A 19,902-nucleotide genomic window follows, 5' to 3' on the forward strand; every position below is an offset into this window, starting at 1 on the left:
GCCCTGGGGTGGAGCAGGAAGGTGACAAGGCAGCCGCTGACAGCCCATCCATCTCCCTGAGCCCAGTGCAAACAGCAGAATGTGGAGAGGGAGCTTTATTGTGTAAAGTGGCCGATTGTACGGAGCAAAGATTGTACTGACACAGGTGGGGTGAGGGAGACCCAGAGGCCAGGGCTGGGGCAGTGGAGGAGCAGCAATGTGCTCCCCCTCATCCAGGCAGTGGGTGGGCAGGAGCAGCTGCCCCCAGGGCCCCTCATCAGCCAGGCTCTATTCACTGTCCCAGGAGATACAGCAGGGTGCCCTCAGTGCCCACTCCAACCCCTAGAATATGTGGGGCTCAGTCTGGCTTTGTATCTGCCAGAGCCCAGAAGCCAGACCTTGCTCCTTCCTCCCATGGGGCTCAAAGAGGCAGGTTCAGGCCAGGATGCCTGGAGGGCCCCCCTCACCCTGCCTAGGTATCTCAAAGGGACAGGCCCTGGCTCCTTCTTGGGCAAACTCTTTAGGACCCTGTGACCTGGTGGCTTCTGGGGGTGGGCAGCACAGGAGTAGGTGGACATGGAGGGGATCATCACAGAAATAGGTCCTGAAAGGGGAACCAGAGTGGGGAGGGGGCTCTGGCAGGACCTGTGCCCCCGAAGACAGAGGCTCCTAGGAGGCCAGCCTGGGGGTGAGGGGGGTCAGAGCAGGTCCCCATCATCTCCAGTCACAAGGGGCTTCTGAGACCTGCCACCCAGGACCCAGCCACTGCCTGCCCAGACCCAGATGGGGCCCATGTAAAGCTCAGAACAAAGGGGCACAGAGTGTTGGGGAGCAGGGCCCCAGCCATCCCAGCCGCTGCTGGCTTCCTGCTCACACCCTCTGGATCTCAAAGAGCTTGACATCGGTGTCGTACCAGATGGGCGGGTCCACATTCCTGCAGAGGGAGCAGAAAAGGTCCCAGGGAGGAGCTAGGTGGGGGCAGCAAAGACCAAATCAACCCCTCCCATCCCGATGTCCCAACCTGGGCAGTGGGTGCCCACTCTCCACTATGCGCCTTGACGTTCACCCCATTGTGGACAAAGTTGAGCCCCACCCTGGACCGTCACCGGCCACCACCACGAGGCCCACCTCAGATAGATGACGCCCCACATGTAGGTGCGGAACCACATGGCGGTGCCTGAGTTGGCCTGGTACTTGCGGATGAGGATGGGGTGGGGCACAGGCAGCAGCCCCACCAGCGTGCCGTGCTGCAGGAACCTCAGGATCTCTGACTCGTCTGTCAGGCCCCTGTGAGAAATGGAGGTCTCCAGCGTCCCTGTCACCTCCCACCCCAGCCTAGGCAGCCCCTCCCCACCCTGACTCACTTGTCAATGCAGATCTTCTCCACCTGGGGCACCAGCACCTGCAGCAGCCGCATGATGGTCTGCAGTGGCAACTTCGACTTCCAGGAGAGGATCTGGGGAGGGAGCCGCCAGGGCTATGGGACACTTCTGACCTTGACTGGGGCCAGGGGCTCTGCATAGCTCAGCCTGCACCAGCAGGGCTGTAAACAGCCACCGTTGCTAATGGGAGGGTGGTGGGCACCTGGAGCTGTACTGCAGGCCATGTGCCTTCGGAAGAGTGTCCCCTTTATTACCCACAATGGTGTGGCCAGGCAGGATGTGTAATTGGGAAGCAGGGAGGGGAGAGCGATTCAGGGAAGGAACCCAGAAAGAGTGATTTATTAGGGAAGCCAGTGCTATGGGCAACAGGGATTTGGTGCTGCCAGGGAACTGGGCAGATGGTGTGGACAGAAGAAACTGACCTGAGACAGGCCAAACATGAAAGGGAGCGTCACCCAGCTGGAAGAACTGGCCTGGAGCCGGGCTCTCATACCAGAGGCCTCTGCTGGACACACTGCCAGCCACAGCTGTACTGACTGAGCCGTTCTTAGGGCGGGGCAGCTGGACCCAGGCCCCGCCTCTGTGTTGTCACCCAAACCCCTAGCTCCTGAGGCAGGGGCCTCACCCAATCCGTTGTTGGGATCCACTGGCCACTGGCCGATGCACTGGATAGTCGCCTTTGTTCCCTCCACGCCTGGTCAGGCTCCTGGTGCCCAGGAAGGCAGGGAAGAGGAGGCAGGGGAGTGGGTGCAGGGTGGAGGCAGAGGGCAGTGAGGTCCGTCCAGCGGCCCCCATGGAAGGCGCTGCTTCCAACAGAGGGACAGGCCCAGCCCGGCACCCTTTGCCCTGGGCCCCAGGCAAAGCCCAGCCCAGCCCAGCCTAGTGACAGGTTTAGGGCCAGGGGCTGACAGGGTGGCTGGGTAAAGGCCAGCCTCAGCTCAGATAAGGCTGATGGATGGGGAGCTGAAGGACACAGGCTTCACCGTGCCCAGTAAACAAGGGAGGGTCTGTGAATATCCTCACAGTGGTGCCAACCCTGCTGTCCTGGGCCCTGGCACCTTTCCTTCTGCTGCAAGTGACCTCAGAGTACCCTGTCCCAGCCATGTCACAGAGGCCAGGGAGGAAGGTGAGACCCTCCCTCACGGGTCCTACATCCCATTACCCACCCCCTCAGCCGGGCTGCCTTCTGCTGAGTTCTGCTGGGGCTCAGGCTCCAGGGACCGCAAGGTGCCATCTTCGGACACCTGGGACTTCTCCGTCAGCTTGTCAATGCCTGGGTGAGGTACAGAAAGGGCACAGGCAGGAGAGAGGATCAAGTCCCATGGTGCCCCTTCTGACCTGGCCCCTGAGGCTGCCTGTCCGCCAGCCACTGTAGAAGAACCGTGTCCCATCTCCCTTGCCCAGCCCCACCCCCACCTGTCCCAGAGCCCTGAGGCCCTGTCCCCACCCGGCTCCCACTCCTGGGTCCCCAAGACCACCATGCCTGCTGCTCTTTCCCAGCCCCTGACACAGGCCACGCCCTCGTGAGTGCCAAGCTGAGCACCCAGACAGCACACCGGTGCCCCAGCCACGTCCCCCTCCCGCCTGCCAGTGCCAAACCTGGGGTGGCCACCAGGCTGGTCTTGAGGGTGCCTGGCTCCGCAGGGGCGGCAGGGCGGGAGCCCTCCATGGAGCCACCCTCCTGGGAGCCTGAGCGGGACAGGGGCTCTGGTGTCCGCCGGCGCCGCTGCAGGGCCTTGTGGATGGCCGGGGGGTCTGTGGGCAGATTGGCCAGCTGGTGGAAGACACTGCGCTTGCGGATGATGGCGTATACCAGGTTGGAGTTGCCTGGGGAAGGGGGTGCACTTCCATTCAGGGGGCCTTGCCTCCCCCGACACTGGGCTGGTCCCCTGCAGCACATGGAGGTATCTCCCCCAGGGGAGGAGAGGATACGGGGAACCCAGGAGAGGGAGCCACACAGGGATGACACAGCTGTGTGTCGGCTGTGGGGAAATAGCTTCGGGCCTGAACACCCCTCTCTTGGTTCCTCAAGCACCCCACACAGGCGCAATCCTGAGCTGGGCGTGGCAGCACACACAAGTAATCCTAATATTCGAGAGGCTGAGGCAGGAGCGTCACCAGGAATTCAATGCCAGCTGGGCTACATAGTGAGTTCAAGTCTAGCCTGGACTATATAGCTAGACCTTGTCTTATAAAGACAAAACAAACAAACCAAAAGACTTGACAACTCAGCACTAAAGGAGCCAAGCATAATGGCACCTTCTGGGAGGCTGAGGCAGAAGGATCACAAGTTCAAGCTCAGCCCAGGTAATTTAATGACTTGGTGAAACCCTGTCTCAAAAATTTAAAGATAGATTAATTAATGAAAAAGGGGTGGGGATGTAGCTCAAAGTGAAGGGCCCTGAGTTCAATGCCTGTCCTCCATCACCCACCTCCAAGTTCCCATGGCTTCCAGAAGAAGAAACAAATGTTTTACTGGTCCTTGGTACCCTGTGCACCTCTCTGGTTCTGCTTTACACTATACTGATCTGCTTTCAACTCAACATCTCACCCCAGGGCCTTTGCACATGAACATACCATCCTCTCCCCACAATGCTTTCCTGCTCCTATTACTCCAATTAATCCTTCTTAGATAAGTGAAAAAAAATGGCAGTACTGGAGATCAAGCCCAGGGGTTCTACCACTGAGCTACATCCACAGTCCTCATTTTTTATTTTGAGACAGGGTTTCACTAAGTTGCCCAGGTGGGACTCAAACCTGTGATTCTCCTGCCTCAGCTTCTCTCAATGCCAGGATTACGAGAAAGCATCACTGCACTCAGCTTATTTTAGAATAAAAACAATTCCTGGGGCCGGGGATTTAGCTCAGTGGTTCGGTGGCCTGCCTTGCAAGTGCAAGGACCCGAGTTCAATCCCCAGTACCAAAAAAGAATAAAAACAATTCCTTATATTTGAGTTGCCAGACACTGTGCTATTTTGTGGGTTATTTTACTTCATCCTCTGCCCCATACCCTCTAAGATAGGGACTCTGTAGTTTGGCCATCTTACAGGTGAGGAAACTGAGGCCCGGAGAAATGACATTACAAACATGCAGTCACAAAGGTATTGAGAGGCAAGGCCTGAATTCACACAGGGCAGCCGGCGTCTGCGACACTGGAAAGGACAGCGCCAGCCACTCTGAACTTGCGTCCACCAGCCTGCAGGGGGAGCTCTGCCCAGGGCACTCTAAAGCTCACCCATCCTCCATCCCGGGGTATCTCTGTTCCCCAAGGTATCCCCTTCACCCAGGCACACAGCAGGTGCTCAATAAGTGCACGTTGATTAGGGGCAGCAGGCCCACTGGTGCGCACCCCCCGAAGCCAGTTCCTGAGCTGCTGGCCCCTTAGGCAACGCCCGTGAGCCGTCCTGGTCCCTGCCTCACCATCGAACTGGTACTGGATGATGTTGTTGAAGACCTCCAGGAGGAAGAAGACCAGGTGATGGTTCTGGGCAGCCGAGAAGAGGAACCAGGTGGTGGAGAAGGCCTCCAGCAGGTGCAGCAGCTTGTTGGCGGTCACCATGGACAGGCTCTTGAGGTAGGGTGACACTGCAAGGGAGCGGCCAGCTCACAGCCCAGGCCTGGATGCAACAACATACTCCTCCCAGCCCTCCTGGCCCTGGCTGTGAAGCCCCTGCCAGCCAGGAAGCCCGCAGCGGCCATGTTCACTCTGTCACCCCTCTTGTAAAGTGCCACAGACACGTGTTCCTCCCTCACCTGACTGTGTGCACAGCAGGGCTTTTCTGTGTCTATTTGTTTCTGGTACCAAGGATTGAACCGAGGGCTTCTGCATTGAGCTACATTCCCCAACCCCCTTTTTATTTTTTATTTTGAGACAAGGCCTTGCTAAGTCACTAAGTTCCCCAGGCTGGGCTCTGACTTGCAATCCTCCTGCCTCAGCCTCCCAGAATGCTGGGATTACAAGCGGACACTTCCACATCCAACTGGCCACAGTCTCTTTTACAAAGCCATATATATAGCATCTCTTTCCCAATCCTTTTCCACCTATGAGGGAGGAAGGGCTTGGATAAGACTGTCCCCATTTTACAGACAAGGAAACGAAGGCTCAGGGAGGGTTAGAAATCTGGGCCAAGTTCCCTAGGGATAAAACATTTGGGCAGGGATACAAACTCGGGCCTGCAAGTTGTTCTACATCATGGTGGCGAACCTATGGCACGTGTGCCACAGCAGCTGCTTATTATCACTGAAAGCCCTAAAAGGTTTGCCATCATGGTTTAGGGTATCAAGCTGCTGTAATGTTAGGTAGGCATTTGGGGCACAGCTTTGGGGCAGGAACTAAGGATGAAATAATGCTGCACATAGCTTGTCTGTGCTCCTCTTCAGCTCCCATCTTCCTCACTCATGCCCGAGGGCCTCAGAGGGTAGGCAGAGCTGTCCTGTTCACAGCAGCATTCTCAGAGCTGGCCTGCCTTAGTGGCTGTCAATTAAGATTTTGGGATGGAGGGCAGGGGTATGGGGAAAAAATAAGAACCAAGACATATCATGTAAAGGTACAAGAGCCCAATGATGAATGTAACTGTATTGTTTACTTTAAATGTACCAATAAACATAACCGGGGGAGATGGTGGGATGGAAGCTGGGCATGGTGGTATAGGCTTGTAATCATAGCACTCTGGGAGGCTGAGGCAGGAGGATCGTTAAGTTCAAGCTCTTAGTCTCTTGGTGAGATTCTGTTTCAAAATAAAGAATTTTAAAAAGGGCTGGGGATGTAGCTCAGTGTGAAGGCCCTGGGGTGGATTCCCAGTCTCACCTTCCCCCCTGTACACACCCTATATACACACCCACCACCATCTCTCCCAAACACACCCACACAGGCTCACTCTGTCCCAGCCCATGGCCGCCCACCTTGCTGGGCCCCAGCCAGCCCGAGCCCTGACTTCAGTCTGCTGTCCTTGCTGGTGGGCAGGGTAAAGACAGGGACTAGGGGATTGACATCCCCATTTGGACTACGATCACCTAAACCCACACTGTCCAATAGATTCATGGTCTCCAGCCGCATGTGGCCATCAAGTGCTTGGAATGCAGCCAAGCTGTGTGTTGTGTACATGAAACACACATAAGATTTGGAAGACCGGGCATGAAACAGAATATAAAGAATACAATATTTTGCTGGGGATTTAGCTCAGTGGTGCCACCGCCTGCCTCTCAAGCACAAGGTCCCGAGTTTGATTCCCAGTACCAAAAAAAAAAAAAAAAAAAAAAAAAAAAAAAAAGACCAAAAGAATACAACTTTTTTTGCATTACTGAGGATTGAACCTAGTGTCTCCCCCCACCCCTTTTGAGACAGGGTCTCACCAACTCACTGAATTTCTCAGGCTGGGTTTGAACCTGCAATCCTCCTGCTTCAGCCTCCCAGAGTGCTGGGATTACAGGAGTGTGCCACCATGCCAAGCCTCACTAATTTTTTTGTATTGGCTACATGTTGACATGACAATATTTAGATACAGTGGATCAAATATATTACAAAATATTGCCACCTGTCCTTTTGTTATTATTATTTTTTAATATAGTGTTAGAAAATTTAGCAGTACACCTGTGGCTGGCTCCACCTGTGTGGCATGGAGGCGCTTTGAGCCCGGAGCAGGTGGCTGTTCTGCCTGTGGCCTGGTGCCACCTAGTGGTGAGCACAGGGAAGGTGGGCACCGGGCCCTTACCGTTGACCACGATGGTGAGCAGGCAGTCAAAGAGGGGCTGCAGACGCTGGTGGCCGCTGGTGATGATCTTGTGGAACACCTGCACAGGGAGCGGGAAGGAAGGGCAGCCGTGGGTGGCCATCGCCCCAGACTCAGCCAAGACTACATGACCCCCACAGCCCCTGTGGGCGCCCCTCACCACAATGAGCAGGTCGGCGTGGGTGCCGGTGAAGACTGGGATGTCCATGGGCACCCGTACTGCATACGGCTTGTTCAACCGCACCCCGAAGTTCCGCTCCCCGCTCAGAAGCAGCAGGATGAAGACGCCAATGTGCATCAGGCCCACCCGAGCTGTAGCACGGGAAGCAGGAGGGGTCCCACGGGGTGAGCAGGAGGGGGACCCAGCAAAGGGACTCATCTTGGGGGGCTGCAGGAAGCCCCTCCTGGGAGGTGAAACCACCACGCCTGAGCTGCTAGGAGGGAGGACAGGCCCGCCCGATGCCCTGGTCTTACACTGATCTGCCCGGGCGTCGTTGAGGAAGTACAGGATAGGAACCAGGATGTCCAGCACGTCACTGCTCTTCAGCACAAAGAAAAGGAATTTCTGGGAGCAGGGAAGGGGACCAGCAGGTGGGGTCAGTGGGACGGCTGGTTCTGCTCCACCCACCTCCCCAGGCTAGGGAGACCCGTCCTTGGACCACAAGGTCCAAGCTTCCCTTTCCTTCCCACCCACCCCACCCCTTTATTTGTGTGCATGGTTCTGCCAATAGAATCCAGCTCCTTTGCACTGAAGAACCACTTTTTATTTTGTATTTTGAGACCATCTCACTATGTCTCTAAGTTTCCCAGGCCAGGCTCAAATTTGAGCTCCTCCTGCCTCAGCCTCCCAGAGTACCAGGATTACAGGCATGCACCCGGCCCAGCAGCTATTTCTACATGTCTCCTCTCCATCTGCACTGCCCAGTGCTAGCCCTGGAGGCTGCCCACCTTGTTGAAATCACAGAGCTTCCAGAAGAGAACCAGCAGCTCCTGGTGGAACTGGATCTTCTTGGTGGAGTTGGGCAGGTAGGTCTGGAGCAAGGGGTTGGACAGCAGCCGGGCTATGCCCTTGAGGATGAACTGGAAGTCCTGGAAGGGAAGGCAGAGCCAGGGTCCATTCACCTCCTCCCACTCCTCCAGAGCCCAATCCCAGCTCTGAGCTTGAGGGGCTCAGGCTCTGACATCATCAGGGGTTTGTGGGGTGACCCCCTCGGGCAGGCCACTGGCTCCCCTGCCCCTGGGCTGCCTACTCCCTGAGCAAGGCTGCTGCTCCTGGGGACCCCAGGGCACCCCCTGAACCAGGACCCTGCCCACCTGGACTCATTGTTGATAGGTGCCCCCAAAGCACCCTTTCTGCCACTTCATCACCCGTGGGGGACACTGCCTGGCCCTCACAGGGCTGCCATATTACTGAGCACCCAAGGCTGTGCTCTGCCTTTAGCCCTCCAGTCCCATCTTCAGCTGCAGAAGTCAGAGCTCTGGAGTCCAGCACCTCCCTGAGGTCCCGCCCTTCTCTGCAGCCACGGTCCAGTCTTCTGCTCCACCCCTCAAACTTGACATTAGATTGCCTTCTCCTAGAAGCCTTCCTGGTCTCCTCGTCCAACCAAAACCAGAAACCACCGGTCCTTTCCGTATATTAGAACCCTCGAACTCCACCATCCCTGTTTACCCCGCAGGGGCCAGGACTCCGCCCACCCTGCCCCTGTGAACCCAAGACAACCGTGGGGGGCGGGGCCGCATTGACCCACCTCCTCCCGATGGATGCGGGACAGGTAGTTCACGAACAGGTTCTCGGGGCCTGGGGGCTGTCAAGGATAAAAGCATATGGTGAGCAGCTGCCTCACCCTGGTCCCTCCCCAGCCTGGGTGGCAGCAACAGTGTCCCTTCCGAGTCACGCACCCGGCCATGCCCCGAAGTGGCTCCTGAGTGTCCTGCTAATCGGATGCCACCAGCTCACACCCCAGCAGGACGAAGCCCCCTGCCCCGCCCTTACATCAGTGTCATCCATGGCTGTGCCTGTCGTGGTGCCATCCACGGTGGGGTTGGTGCTGGTGGCGCCGTCGTGGTCCAGGGTGACGATGAGGACCTGGGCAGCCTCCTCCACCAGCGGCTCCCGGTAGTCAGAGAAGAGCAGATGGTTGTAGGGGATCCCGTAGCCCACGGGGTCATAGGCACACACGGTGTTGAGGAGGGAAGTGAAGAGGGGCAGTGCATGTCTGCGGGGCAGGAGGGCGGGCTTGCAGGATGCCACCTGGGCCCAGCACTCCTGCCACGTGGGAAGCAGCCAAACCACCTCAAGTCATCAAGTGCCAGGGTCAGGCTCTGGGCTGGGAGCCAGGCAGTGGACAGGACCCTTCTCATCCTTACCACGGCCTGGCCTGACCTGGGCTGGGCTGGGCCAAGGCAGAGGACTCCATTACCAAAAGCACAGTGGCCCGTCACAAGGGGCTCTTGGCAGGAAGGTGAGTGCAGAACCCTGAGGTTCTTAGGGATGGGGCTTCAGGGAAACACTGGAGGCCCAGGGAGACGTGGCTTTCTCTTAAGGACACAGCCTGGGCTCCATCACCCAGCTGCCAGGCCATAGGACTTGAATCAGACTTGTAAGATGTCAGGGTTCAAGCTCCTCATCTTACAGGTGAGGAAACTGAGATGCAGAGAGGTTAAGGGAGTGATGGGATGGCAGTGTACCTGATAAGACTAAGAAAGAAGACTCTGACCAGTTTCTGACCGGACCTATCGGTAGGGGTCACCTTGGGCTGCCTTCTCTCTGGGGGGAGGCAAAAAGTTTGGGCCGGAAGCCAGCAAAACCCACAGAAAGGTACACCGTGCCATGGAGGGGTCAGAGGCGGAAGCGGGAGAGACAACCACCAGCCTTAGGGCACAGTGAGAGGCACTCCTAAGTGCCCCCATGCAGGCTAGACTCCCTCCCTCGGGGTGTCTGTCGCACACCTCCCTGCCCCTTGTCCCCCAGGGCAGCCACAGGCCACAAGCACTTGGAATGTGGCTGGTCTGAACCAAGTCTTACTGGGAATGTAAAACACACACTGAATTTTTAAAAAGTAGCATGAGAAAGGAAATGTTGAAAACAGCTCAATGATTTTATATGATTATCTGTAAAGCACTAATGTTTTGAATACAATATAGTTGAAAAATACAATGAATGCTTAAAATTGTTTCAATTTATTACAGTAAAAACTACATTGCCATTAATCCCCTCCAGACACACTGAGCCCGTCATTCTTGTCTGGAAGTCCTCTTTCATGAGTGTCTCTAGTTGTGCAGTTGTGGCTGCCTCGATGTTCTGAATCAATTCAAAATGTTCATGGTCCTTTTGACTTTTGGAAAGAGCCAGAAATCACATGGTGCCAGATCCGGTGAATAAGGTGGATGAGGACCCACTGGAACATTTTTATGAGCCTGCCTTTCTGCTGGATGGTATTCCACAGAAGCATTCCCTGAGGTTTTGATCATACCTCATAAAGACACAAAGTGGGGCTTCCAGAGTAGAGTGGCTTCAGAAAGTGGCAAGAAACAATGGGCTAAGTGTGTTCACAACAAGGGGTAAAATGTTGAGGAGTAATAATGGCAGTGTATCTTACTGCTGCGCACTTTCTAATTTAAATGTTCACCATATATTTTGACCACACCTCCTACACTGGATTAAATGAAATCTTATTAAAAATTAATTTTATGTCTCCTTTTATACTTTAATCTCAAAATACACATATGATTCACATTATACTTCTACTGAACAGCATGGCTCCAGAAGAGGGACCTGGACAGGGGTCACCCAGGAACCCAGGTTCCTGTCTGGATCACAACGCCAGAGGAGACAGCCCTGGTGTTAAGGCGTGGCTAAATTACAGCTCATTACCACCAGAGGGCAGCACTCCCCCAATAAGCCTCAGAGCAGGCACTGCCACCCAGCTCTAGGGAGCTTGGAATCAGAAGAGAAAGGAAAGGCCCCAGGCACCTCACCTGTTCTCCGTGGAACAAAAGAATTGAACCCAAGGGTTGGAGCTGCCACTTTCAGGAGCTGGGGGCAGGTACATGGCCTCAGAGAAGCACGTCAGTAGCAGTTTCAGCAGCTCCATCCTGGGGCGGGGTTGGTGAAAGATACTTAGAATAAGCACCTCCCGGCCAAGTGCACGCAAACAATCCCTGTTCGGCTCTACAGGGTGAAGATTTGCTCACAGGTGGGAGGGTTCCCCTCTGAGCTGGGCAGGAGCCCCGCCTGGATCCAGCTAGGCCAGGGCCCCTGGGCCTGAGCCAGCTCACCGGTTCATGTCGTGGATGTAGTTAGGCTGGGGGGAGTGAGCGAAGCCCACACCAGCCTCCCAGATGTATTCGCAGCTATCCAGGGAGTGGACGTCCTCTGCTGAGTCCTGGGGACAGGGCCAGGGCAAGAGCAGGCAGGGAGCGGCAAGGTGAGCAGCAGTGTAGACAGACCCCAGCCAGCCCAAGCCTCCTGCTGCCCTCACAGTCTCTGCAGACAGAGCCTCAGGATGCCCAGTCCTGGTGTGCAGGGGTGATGTGAATGTCCTCAGAGCTCTTCAAAGCTCAGTTTCTTTCTTTCTTATTTTTCTTTTGGTACCAGGGATCGAACTCGGGACCTTGCGCTTGCAGGGCAGGCAGCAGAACCACTGAGCTAAATCCCCAGCCCTCTTCAGAACTCATTTTTCTTACATTGTCCAGTCCAAGACAGGGAGAGAAGGAGGGCGGGAGAGGCAAGGAACACATTTCCCTTAGTGGTGTGTGGGGCTCAGAAGACTCAAAGACTCACAGAAGTGTGCAGCCTGCCACCTCCTCTGCTGGGCCAGAAAAGACACCGGGTGCCCGAGCACAGCCAGCAGAGGCGGTGGCAGGGCGGGCACCCGCTGGCTCCTCTCCAGTGGTACTGCCCCACCCCTGGCCAGGGATACCCATGCCAGGTAGCCCAGTTTTCCTGAGCACCCCAGCCCTGCTGACTGCATCCTGCCCAAGGGAACTGCAACTGGCCCGGCCCTGACCCAGCCAAGGTGCATCCAGTCGGGGCTCTCACCACGGTGCTCCTCCGGTGGCTCTGGACTGTGAAGTCTGGGCAGAAAAGCAGGTCCGCGATGGCCAGCAGCAGGGACTCAGCCAGGGGCCGGGCATTCTCGTCCTCCTCCTCACCCTGCCAAGGAAGCAGGATGCCTCAGTGGTAGCTGGCCGAGAAGGGGGGTCCCAGAGCTTGAGGGTGTAAAGGACAGAGACTAAGTCCAAGCAGGCAGCCCGGACACAGGGATGAAGGCAAAGGAAGTAGATTTCTGCAGGGCCAAAACCAACCAAAGCAGAAGGAGGCAGAGCAGGGAAAGGGCCAGGAACAGTAGGAAACCTCCCCACTGATGGTGCGCCAGACAGTGACCCCAGCCTCAGGCCTCAGGAGCTCTTTTGGGAGCCACTAGGCCTCACTCCTCGGCCTTGCCTGGAGGTACACCAGGGAAGAGCGAGAAGACAGCTGGCCTGCCCCAGTCTGCACAGCCACCCCTCCTCCCGGCACCCTCCTTGGCCACTTCCTGCAGGCTGGTGAGGGGGACAGGAGCTGAGGGCCCAAGAAGGTGATGTGGACCCCCATCCCTCAGCAGCACCTCCCACTCCCCACCCCTGAGCTTCCCAAATGCCAGAAGAGGTCTGGAGGAGTTCGGCCCTGAAAGAGTACTCGCCCTGTCACCTCCCACCCACCCTGGCCATGCCTACAGACCCCTCCTCGCCCTGCCCCGGGCACTGTGGACCAGAAGAAGCCCCTCCAGTCAGGGTCCTCAAAGATGTAGGGCAGCACTCGCGTGAGCAGCCGGCTGCAGTTCAGGACGACTTGCTTTTCCTTCTCTGAGTGGCAGCCACTCTCAGCTCCTTGTACCAGCTTCTCCACAGCCTGCGGGGATGATGGGGAGCAGAGCATCAGTGGACACACAGCCTGGGGCCTGGCGCTTGGGGTTAGGGGGTACAAGGGACACTGAAGTTGCAGAGGGGCAGAGGCAGGGCCATCCCTGCTGACAAAGTCAGCCAGCCCAGGGGACCATCAGGCAAGCAGAGCCTTCAATGTCCAAGATCCAGGAAGAGGCAACACTTCTCTGCCTTAGTCTCCTCCTCTGTAAAACGGCCACACCGACAAATCCACCTCCCGGGCCAGCAGAGGGCGTGCTCGGTGGAGAGTGCTCAGGAAGGCCTGGCATCCTCAGAAATGGTGGCCACCAAAGGGGACCTGGGGCTGGGGTGTCCTGGGTGCCCGTCCCCTCCCACCACGGGCTGGACTTGGTCAGCTGTCCTGGAGCATGGCAGTGGCAGTGAGGGTCAGGCATCCTCACCTTGTAGCACAGGGTGGCCAGGTTGGAGGGTGACTCCTCCCGCACAGCCCGGATCTCTGCTGCTGGCACCAGTGCAAAGACGTCCTGCACGGTTGTGGCCGTGTCTGCCCAGAACTGGTCCCAAAAGGCATCATCGGTGGCTTCCACGGGCTGTGGGGGGACCCAGTGTCCAGAGTTATAGGACCTCGTGGCAACAGGACACGGTTTACCCAACATGTGACCGGGAGAGGCCCCGAGAGCGAAGCCACAGCCCCCCTAACCATTGCAGCTGGTGCCCAGCAGCCTCCCCACATAGGTAAGGGACAACCTTTAGCTGCCACCAGCCCTGGCCAGCACAGTCGCACTTGGGACACTCAGTGGGCATGGTCAGGGGTCAGCTGGGTGCTGAGTCCAGGGGCCAAAACACAACCCGGTCCCCGAGGGCCTGCATGTCCCTGGCTGAGTCCCCATCCTCCTCCTGCAGAGCAGGCTGACCTGCCCCCTTGGGCACATCGGGTGACACCATTAGGCCAAATATACAGGACCCAGACCAAGACCCGCTCTCTCTGCACAGAAGATGACCATGGGGACACACGCTCTCGCTCCAGTCCCCGAACCCTCTCCCTTCCCTCCCCATCAGCTTCTGCCTTCCCTCAGCATCCGCCAGACACCGAATCTGGCAAATTCAAGGATCACAGGCACACGCTCCACTACTGACCAATGCTGCAGTCCAGGTCACCCTTGCCCAGGCTCCTGCCCCCAAATCTACCTCCCCCAGTCCTGTTTCCATGCTGCCCTCGAACGTGTGCCAAAGCACAGGGCTAACATCACCACCGCCTCACACACAGGCCTGCCAGAGCAAGTCTAAAGCTTGGCCCAACAGCCAAGATCTTATTGAAACACAGTTTACATGTACACATTCATACATACATATATAGTGGTATGACCAAGACATGGTGAATGTTTAAATAAAAATTTATTGCAATATGGTCCTAAGTCCGATCCCCAGTACCGAAAAAATGTACTACAATAAAACCCTCACTGCCGTCAATCCCCTCAACACACTTCAGACACACTCATCCCATCACGCCTGTCACACTCTCTGAAGCAGTTCTGGAAGTCCTGTCTCACGAGTGTCTCTTCACATCCGCCTCAGTGTCCTGAGTTGGCGTGTCCTCGTCTGCCTCGTTCACCAGATCTCACACCATGTGACTTCTGGCTCTTCCCTGAAGCCAAAATGGACATCAGGACACTGAGGCAGTCACGAGAGAACAACTAAAGACACTCACGAAAGAAGACATCCAGAACTGCTGCAAGAAGTGGCAAGGATGACAGGATACGTGTGTTTGAAGAAAGAGGGACTATTTTAGGACAATTAATGGCAATGTGTCTTCTGGTGATACATTTTTATTTAAACGTTCACTATAGAGGTGGGTATGGTGGCACACACCTATAATCCCAGAACTCAGGAGGCTGAGGCAGGAGGGTTACAGTGAGTTCAAGGCCAGCCTGGGCTACACAGTGAGTTCACGGACAGCCTGAACTACACAGTGAGACCCTGTCTCAAAAAAACAAAACAAAAAGAATTTTCACAGTATGTTTATCACATTGCATACACACGTAAACACATGCAAACAGGTTTGCACACTCATATGTACAACTGCAAACTCCTATCTACATGTATTCCATGTCCCTAAGACATGACCCACTGTCTCTTCACTTTGCCTTCTTTTCCCAGCATGTTCCCCTACCCCAACAATGCATTCAAAATCCCACCAGTCCTAGAGGGGCACACACTTGGAATCCCAGCACTGGGGAAGCTGAGGCAGGAGGATTGCCAAGAGTCTAATGGGCTACATAGTTCACATCCAGCCCAAACTACATAGCAAGACTTTGTCTCAAAAAACCAAACCAAGGGATAGGGATTTAGCTTAGTGGTGCCACCACCTGCCTCACAAGTGCAAGGTCCCAAGTTCAACCCCCAGTACCAAAACAACAAACAAACAAGCCAAACCAAACAAACAAAACCCCATCCAGTCCCACTGAGGCAACATCCTTTAAAAACACATATGCTCTCTGAATCACACAGACACTCATACAGGCAGCCAAGGCAACGGATTTGAGTAATGAATTTTTGCTTCTAGAAATTTCTCCAGTGGAAATAAAGATGTGGTGTGAGGATGTTTATTTTTGATAAGTTATTATTGATAACAGTGAAAAGTTGTAATTTCCTAACCAATAGCTGGGGACTGCTTACAAAGCTAATTCACATCCATACAATTGAATACTATGCAGCCACCAAAATCATATTTTCAATATGAACATTAACAAACAGAAAATGCTCATGGTAATGTTATATTGAAAAAATAAGAGATAAAACTATCAGCTGGGCGTAGTGGTACACAGCCTATAATCCCAGCACCCTTCAAGGCTGAGACAGGAATATTGCAAGCCCAGTATGGGCAACTTAATGACTTAGAGAGACCTTGTCTCAAAATTAAAAATAAAGGGCTGAGGACATACCTCAGTGCAAAGACCCTGGGTTCAATCCCCAATACCACCAAAAAGGAAAAGAAAAAAAAAAGATATAGAACTACCTACAGGACAATCATGATTTTGTGTTAAATTCTATATTAATAAAAGTAGAAGATGTACCAGGATATTAAAGCAACAACCCCTCTGATGGGTGGGTTTGTTTGTTTGTTTGTTTATTTACAACAGGGTCTTGCTTTGTAGTACAGGCTGGCCTCAAACTCACGGTGATCCTCCTGCCTCAGCCTCTTGAGTGCTGGGACTACAGGTGGGCGCCACCACCTGGTTATAAGTCTGGGTAGTCTTATCTTTGAGCACCTGGTTGGGCACCTGTTTTATTTTTTTCCTTTTGCATATTCATCTGCTGAGGGCCAGGGACTCTCTCTCAGTCCCACTTCATTTGGGCTCCTTCTGAAGCTCACCTGTAAGACATTCCTTGGCTTCTCCCATCAAAAGAGCCTTTTCAGGGGCTGGGGATTTAGCTCAGCAGTTGGGTGGCCTGCCTTGCAAGCACAAGGAACAAAGTTCAATCCCCGGTACCAAAGAAAAAAAAAAAAAAAGAGCCTTTTCCTTTTTCTGAAATTTAGGGCTCACAAAGTCCTGATGACCCTGCTACCAACACAGGTCTGCATTTCATACATATGGGCCTTATCATCAGAAAAAAAAGTATCTTGTATGAATACAATAGCTCTCTTCTCTGAAAAGCCTTCTTCCAAGAATTCCCCCAGAGCCCAAGATGGATGGGCCTGCTGCCCCAGGCACCTCAGCCCCATCCCCTGCTCCTCACGGAGCCCACTCAGATCCAGCGGCTCTGGCCTCACAGCCTTCTCCCCTGGCCTTGCAGCTGCCAAATGCAGCAGGTGCTCAGCCAGTGTTTGTTTCGTGGAAGCTGGAAGACACCTGGAGACCCCTCCAGTCAAGGGCGCGGGCCAGGGAGATCGCTAGGGGGCTGTCCAACCTCAGGGCTGGGACTGTGCACCTCCCCAAGGTCCGGGCAGATCCGACCCAGCGCCCACCCCAGGGAGCTGCAGGGTAGCGTGGGGCCCTGGCCCTCGGGACAGGCCTGGCACACGTGTCAGCCCCAGAACTGGTAGAGCCAGTTAGCCTCGGGCAGAGGAACAAAGGCCAAAGGAGGGGCTGGGGCTAGGGTTTGCTGGGCCTCAGTCCCCTAGAAGCCCACTGACCTGCAGTGGGGTGCAGGAGCATCACGCTGCTGTCTAGGGTCCCTGGGGCTGGGGTCCCATCTGGGAGCACCTCTGGGAAACTGCCACCTCTGACACTCTGCCCCCTCCCAGGTAGCCGCCACCTGCTTAAAGGGGCAGGAGCCTGGCCAAGCACCACGTGGACATGAGCTCTGAAGAGCAGGCCTCTAGTTCATTGCCTGAGTAATGAAGCAGGAAGACCACAGGTTCAAATCCAGCCTACGTAACTTAGCCAGACTCTGTCTCAAAGTAAAAAATAAAAAGAGATGGGGATGTAGCTCAGCAATAAAGAGCACTTGCCTAGCATGTTTAAGGCCCTGGGTTCAATCCCAGTACCAATATAATACATATACATATACATATACATATACATATACATGATATAAAAATAACATAAATGAGGACAGAGGCTCAAGAGAAACTAAGGAAACTCCAAAGCATCCCAGTCTGGAAACAGGAAAGACCTCTTCAGGAGCAAGGCTTCTGCTCCCTCTTTCCTCAGCATGAGCCCCTCTTCCTGGTCTCACTGCAATTTAGACATTCACATTTGGTAACAATTTTGGGGGGCTGGACTGTTTTTTCTTTGAGATAAGGTCTTGCTACAGAGCTGAGGCTGGCCTCAAACTTGAGACTATCCTCCTGCCTCAGCCTCCCAAGGGCTATAATCCACCATGCCGGGCTGGGGACAATTTTTTACTATACTAGGCCTTAGCCAGGGTCACTGGGACCCTTGAAGCTTCTGAGGACAGGGATATGGCCTAGCTCCTACCTCAATGACCCCAGCCAACCTCCACCCAACCCAAAGAAACTCTAAAATCCCAGTTAGTTTCTTTGAAGAGTATTTTTGTTCAGGCCTCTGCTGCTTAGGACACAGGAATGAACCAGCCTCCTGGGAAACCATGTACTGTACTCTTAACCAAGTTTCACCAGGCTCTTTCTCAAGCCAGATCCCTACTCAGGCCTGGGGGACCTGCTGTAACTGACAGTCTCTTGTTGGGATGGGGCAAGGCCACCATCAGTACTCTAGCCTGCTATGGATGACCTGACCTGAGGGCTGTGTGACAAGCATTCACATGTACACACATGTGGGTGTGCATCCACCGATCTCGTCTGGCCTAAGAACCCCAAACAAGATTTGGAAAAGGGACAGTCTCGAGTCTTGGTATACTCCATTACCCAACAACTCTGGGAAAAGCTCAAGAAACACAGGCAGAGCTGCTGGCCCTCAGGATCAGGGTCAGGCCTGGCCCAGGGCTTGATGATGGGGCAGGAAGAAAACAGGATGCCCAGCAGGAAGTCAGGGAAGGCTAAGCAGCAGCAGCTGAGGCCTGGGCCACAGGAAAGGTGCTGGGTCTGCTTGTCTGCTGCCCAAAGCACAACCTTTAGGGCCTGAAATCAGAGGTCATCCTGTAGACAACGGGCCTGAATCTCCTTGGGGACACTGAGTGGCAAATTCCAGGATGAGAGTGTATAATCTGGTCCTTGCCCAAGCCAGGTTACCACACAGGGTCCAAGGCTTCAGCCACCGAGGTCTCTTCCTCCAAGGCAGCCAGACCCCTCCCACATGCAGAGTGCCAGCACTCTCCAGGAGACCCAGGTTTCTAGCCACTCCAGGTCTTTGTCCTAACCTCTCACTGTCCTCAGACAAGAACCAGCAGAACAGCCTCAACTTATAGGGCTGCAGAGGGGAAAAGAGAAGGACCCAGTATTGCAGTTGGAGAAGTAGGACTCTAAACCACTGCAGACCTGTTGGGCCCTGGCTGGACTCATCCTGCCAGGCTGAAAAAAGCCCCCAGCTGCTGACCCCACAGCACATGCCCCCAGCAAGCTGTCTCTTTCCCAGGTAGGTAAACAGGAGTCTCCCTGCTCCTCTCCCCATGGCCTCGCCACCTTCTCTGCCACCCACAGATCTAAAGCCCCATCCCAAAGCTCCAGAACTAGCCTGGAGCCATGAGTAATGGAGAGAAGCAGGTCTGGTTTGTATCAAGAGCTTCTCCACTGTGACTGGACTCTCCAGAGGCCCTGAGCACTTGCCAGCTACCTGACCTTTCCAGGGCGGGGATGAGACTGTGGGAGCAGAGTTCTCACCTTGGGGCAGTGGGAGATGGCTTTCTGGATCCCACTCTACCTGTCAAGAGCAAGAAAGACTCCCTGAGAGCATGGAGGAGGAGTGTCCCAGATGGAAATAGACACTGAAATCCTTGAAAGCAAGGGACCAGAGGAACCAAGGCTGGGCATCTATGCTGCCAGGGTGGCCTGGTTCACGGGGCAAGGACAGCAGGGGTGAGCAAGGAAGTGGCCTTGCTGGGGACAAATTGGATGTGCTGGGGACAAGAAGGTGGCCTCTGTGCCACTTGTGGACTCAGGGGACAGTGTGCAAGCAGGGACCAGGCTGGAAGGGACCGCCAGCTCCCTCCTGAGAAGACCAGGGCCATCCTGAACCGCAGAGGAGAGGGCATCCCCTCCACAGGGCCCGGAGGAGCCCCTGGAGCTGTCCCCGGACAGGGACCGGGGGGCTCTGTAGGCCAGGGGACAGATCCCCTTACCCGTCTGCCTTGCTGCCCGCCACTCTTTGATGTTCCCAAGAAGAACTGGGCCTTTCCCCCGGCCGGAGGCATCGACCCGGGCCCAGCAAGGCCGCCGTGGCTGCGCACCAGCTGTTTTCCTGACCCAGGAGGGCGCCGGCCCGGCTTTGTTTGCATTGAGTCAGCCTGGGCTGCGAGTCCCGGACCCGTGGGCATCGAAAGAAGGGCGCGGAGCGCGGCCGGCGGAG

At 55.2% G+C, this 19,902-nt stretch overlaps 1 protein-coding gene across 1 annotated transcript in view; it reads right to left on the reverse strand.

Annotated features, from left to right (window-relative positions):
• Positions 1 to 77: 77 nt before the first annotated feature.
• Positions 78 to 19,902, reverse strand: part of Hid1 (HID1 domain containing) — a 20,307-nt gene continuing 482 nt past the window's right edge. Inside the window, exons 2-19 of the mRNA XM_010630754.2 lie at positions 13,417 to 13,566; positions 12,813 to 12,983; positions 12,132 to 12,245; positions 11,369 to 11,475; positions 11,069 to 11,185; positions 9,084 to 9,306; positions 8,839 to 8,895; positions 8,039 to 8,179; positions 7,565 to 7,655; positions 7,251 to 7,402; positions 7,073 to 7,151; positions 4,782 to 4,946; positions 2,961 to 3,188; positions 2,528 to 2,634; positions 1,987 to 2,067; positions 1,344 to 1,435; positions 1,108 to 1,266; positions 78 to 913 (exon numbers count right to left, since the gene is read on the reverse strand). Of these exons, the coding sequence (XP_010629056.1) occupies positions 850 to 913; positions 1,108 to 1,266; positions 1,344 to 1,435; positions 1,987 to 2,067; positions 2,528 to 2,634; positions 2,961 to 3,188; positions 4,782 to 4,946; positions 7,073 to 7,151; positions 7,251 to 7,402; positions 7,565 to 7,655; positions 8,039 to 8,179; positions 8,839 to 8,895; positions 9,084 to 9,306; positions 11,069 to 11,185; positions 11,369 to 11,475; positions 12,132 to 12,245; positions 12,813 to 12,983; positions 13,417 to 13,566 (2,298 nt within the window). The 3' untranslated portion in view covers positions 78 to 849. The remainder of the gene's footprint in view (positions 914 to 1,107; positions 1,267 to 1,343; positions 1,436 to 1,986; positions 2,068 to 2,527; positions 2,635 to 2,960; positions 3,189 to 4,781; positions 4,947 to 7,072; positions 7,152 to 7,250; positions 7,403 to 7,564; positions 7,656 to 8,038; positions 8,180 to 8,838; positions 8,896 to 9,083; positions 9,307 to 11,068; positions 11,186 to 11,368; positions 11,476 to 12,131; positions 12,246 to 12,812; positions 12,984 to 13,416; positions 13,567 to 19,902) is intronic.

This window comes from Fukomys damarensis, unplaced genomic scaffold (assembly GCF_012274545.1).
Source record: "Fukomys damarensis isolate Sample0158 unplaced genomic scaffold, DMR_v1.0_HiC HiC_scaffold_23, whole genome shotgun sequence".
NCBI lineage: Eukaryota > Metazoa > Chordata > Mammalia > Rodentia > Bathyergidae > Fukomys > Fukomys damarensis.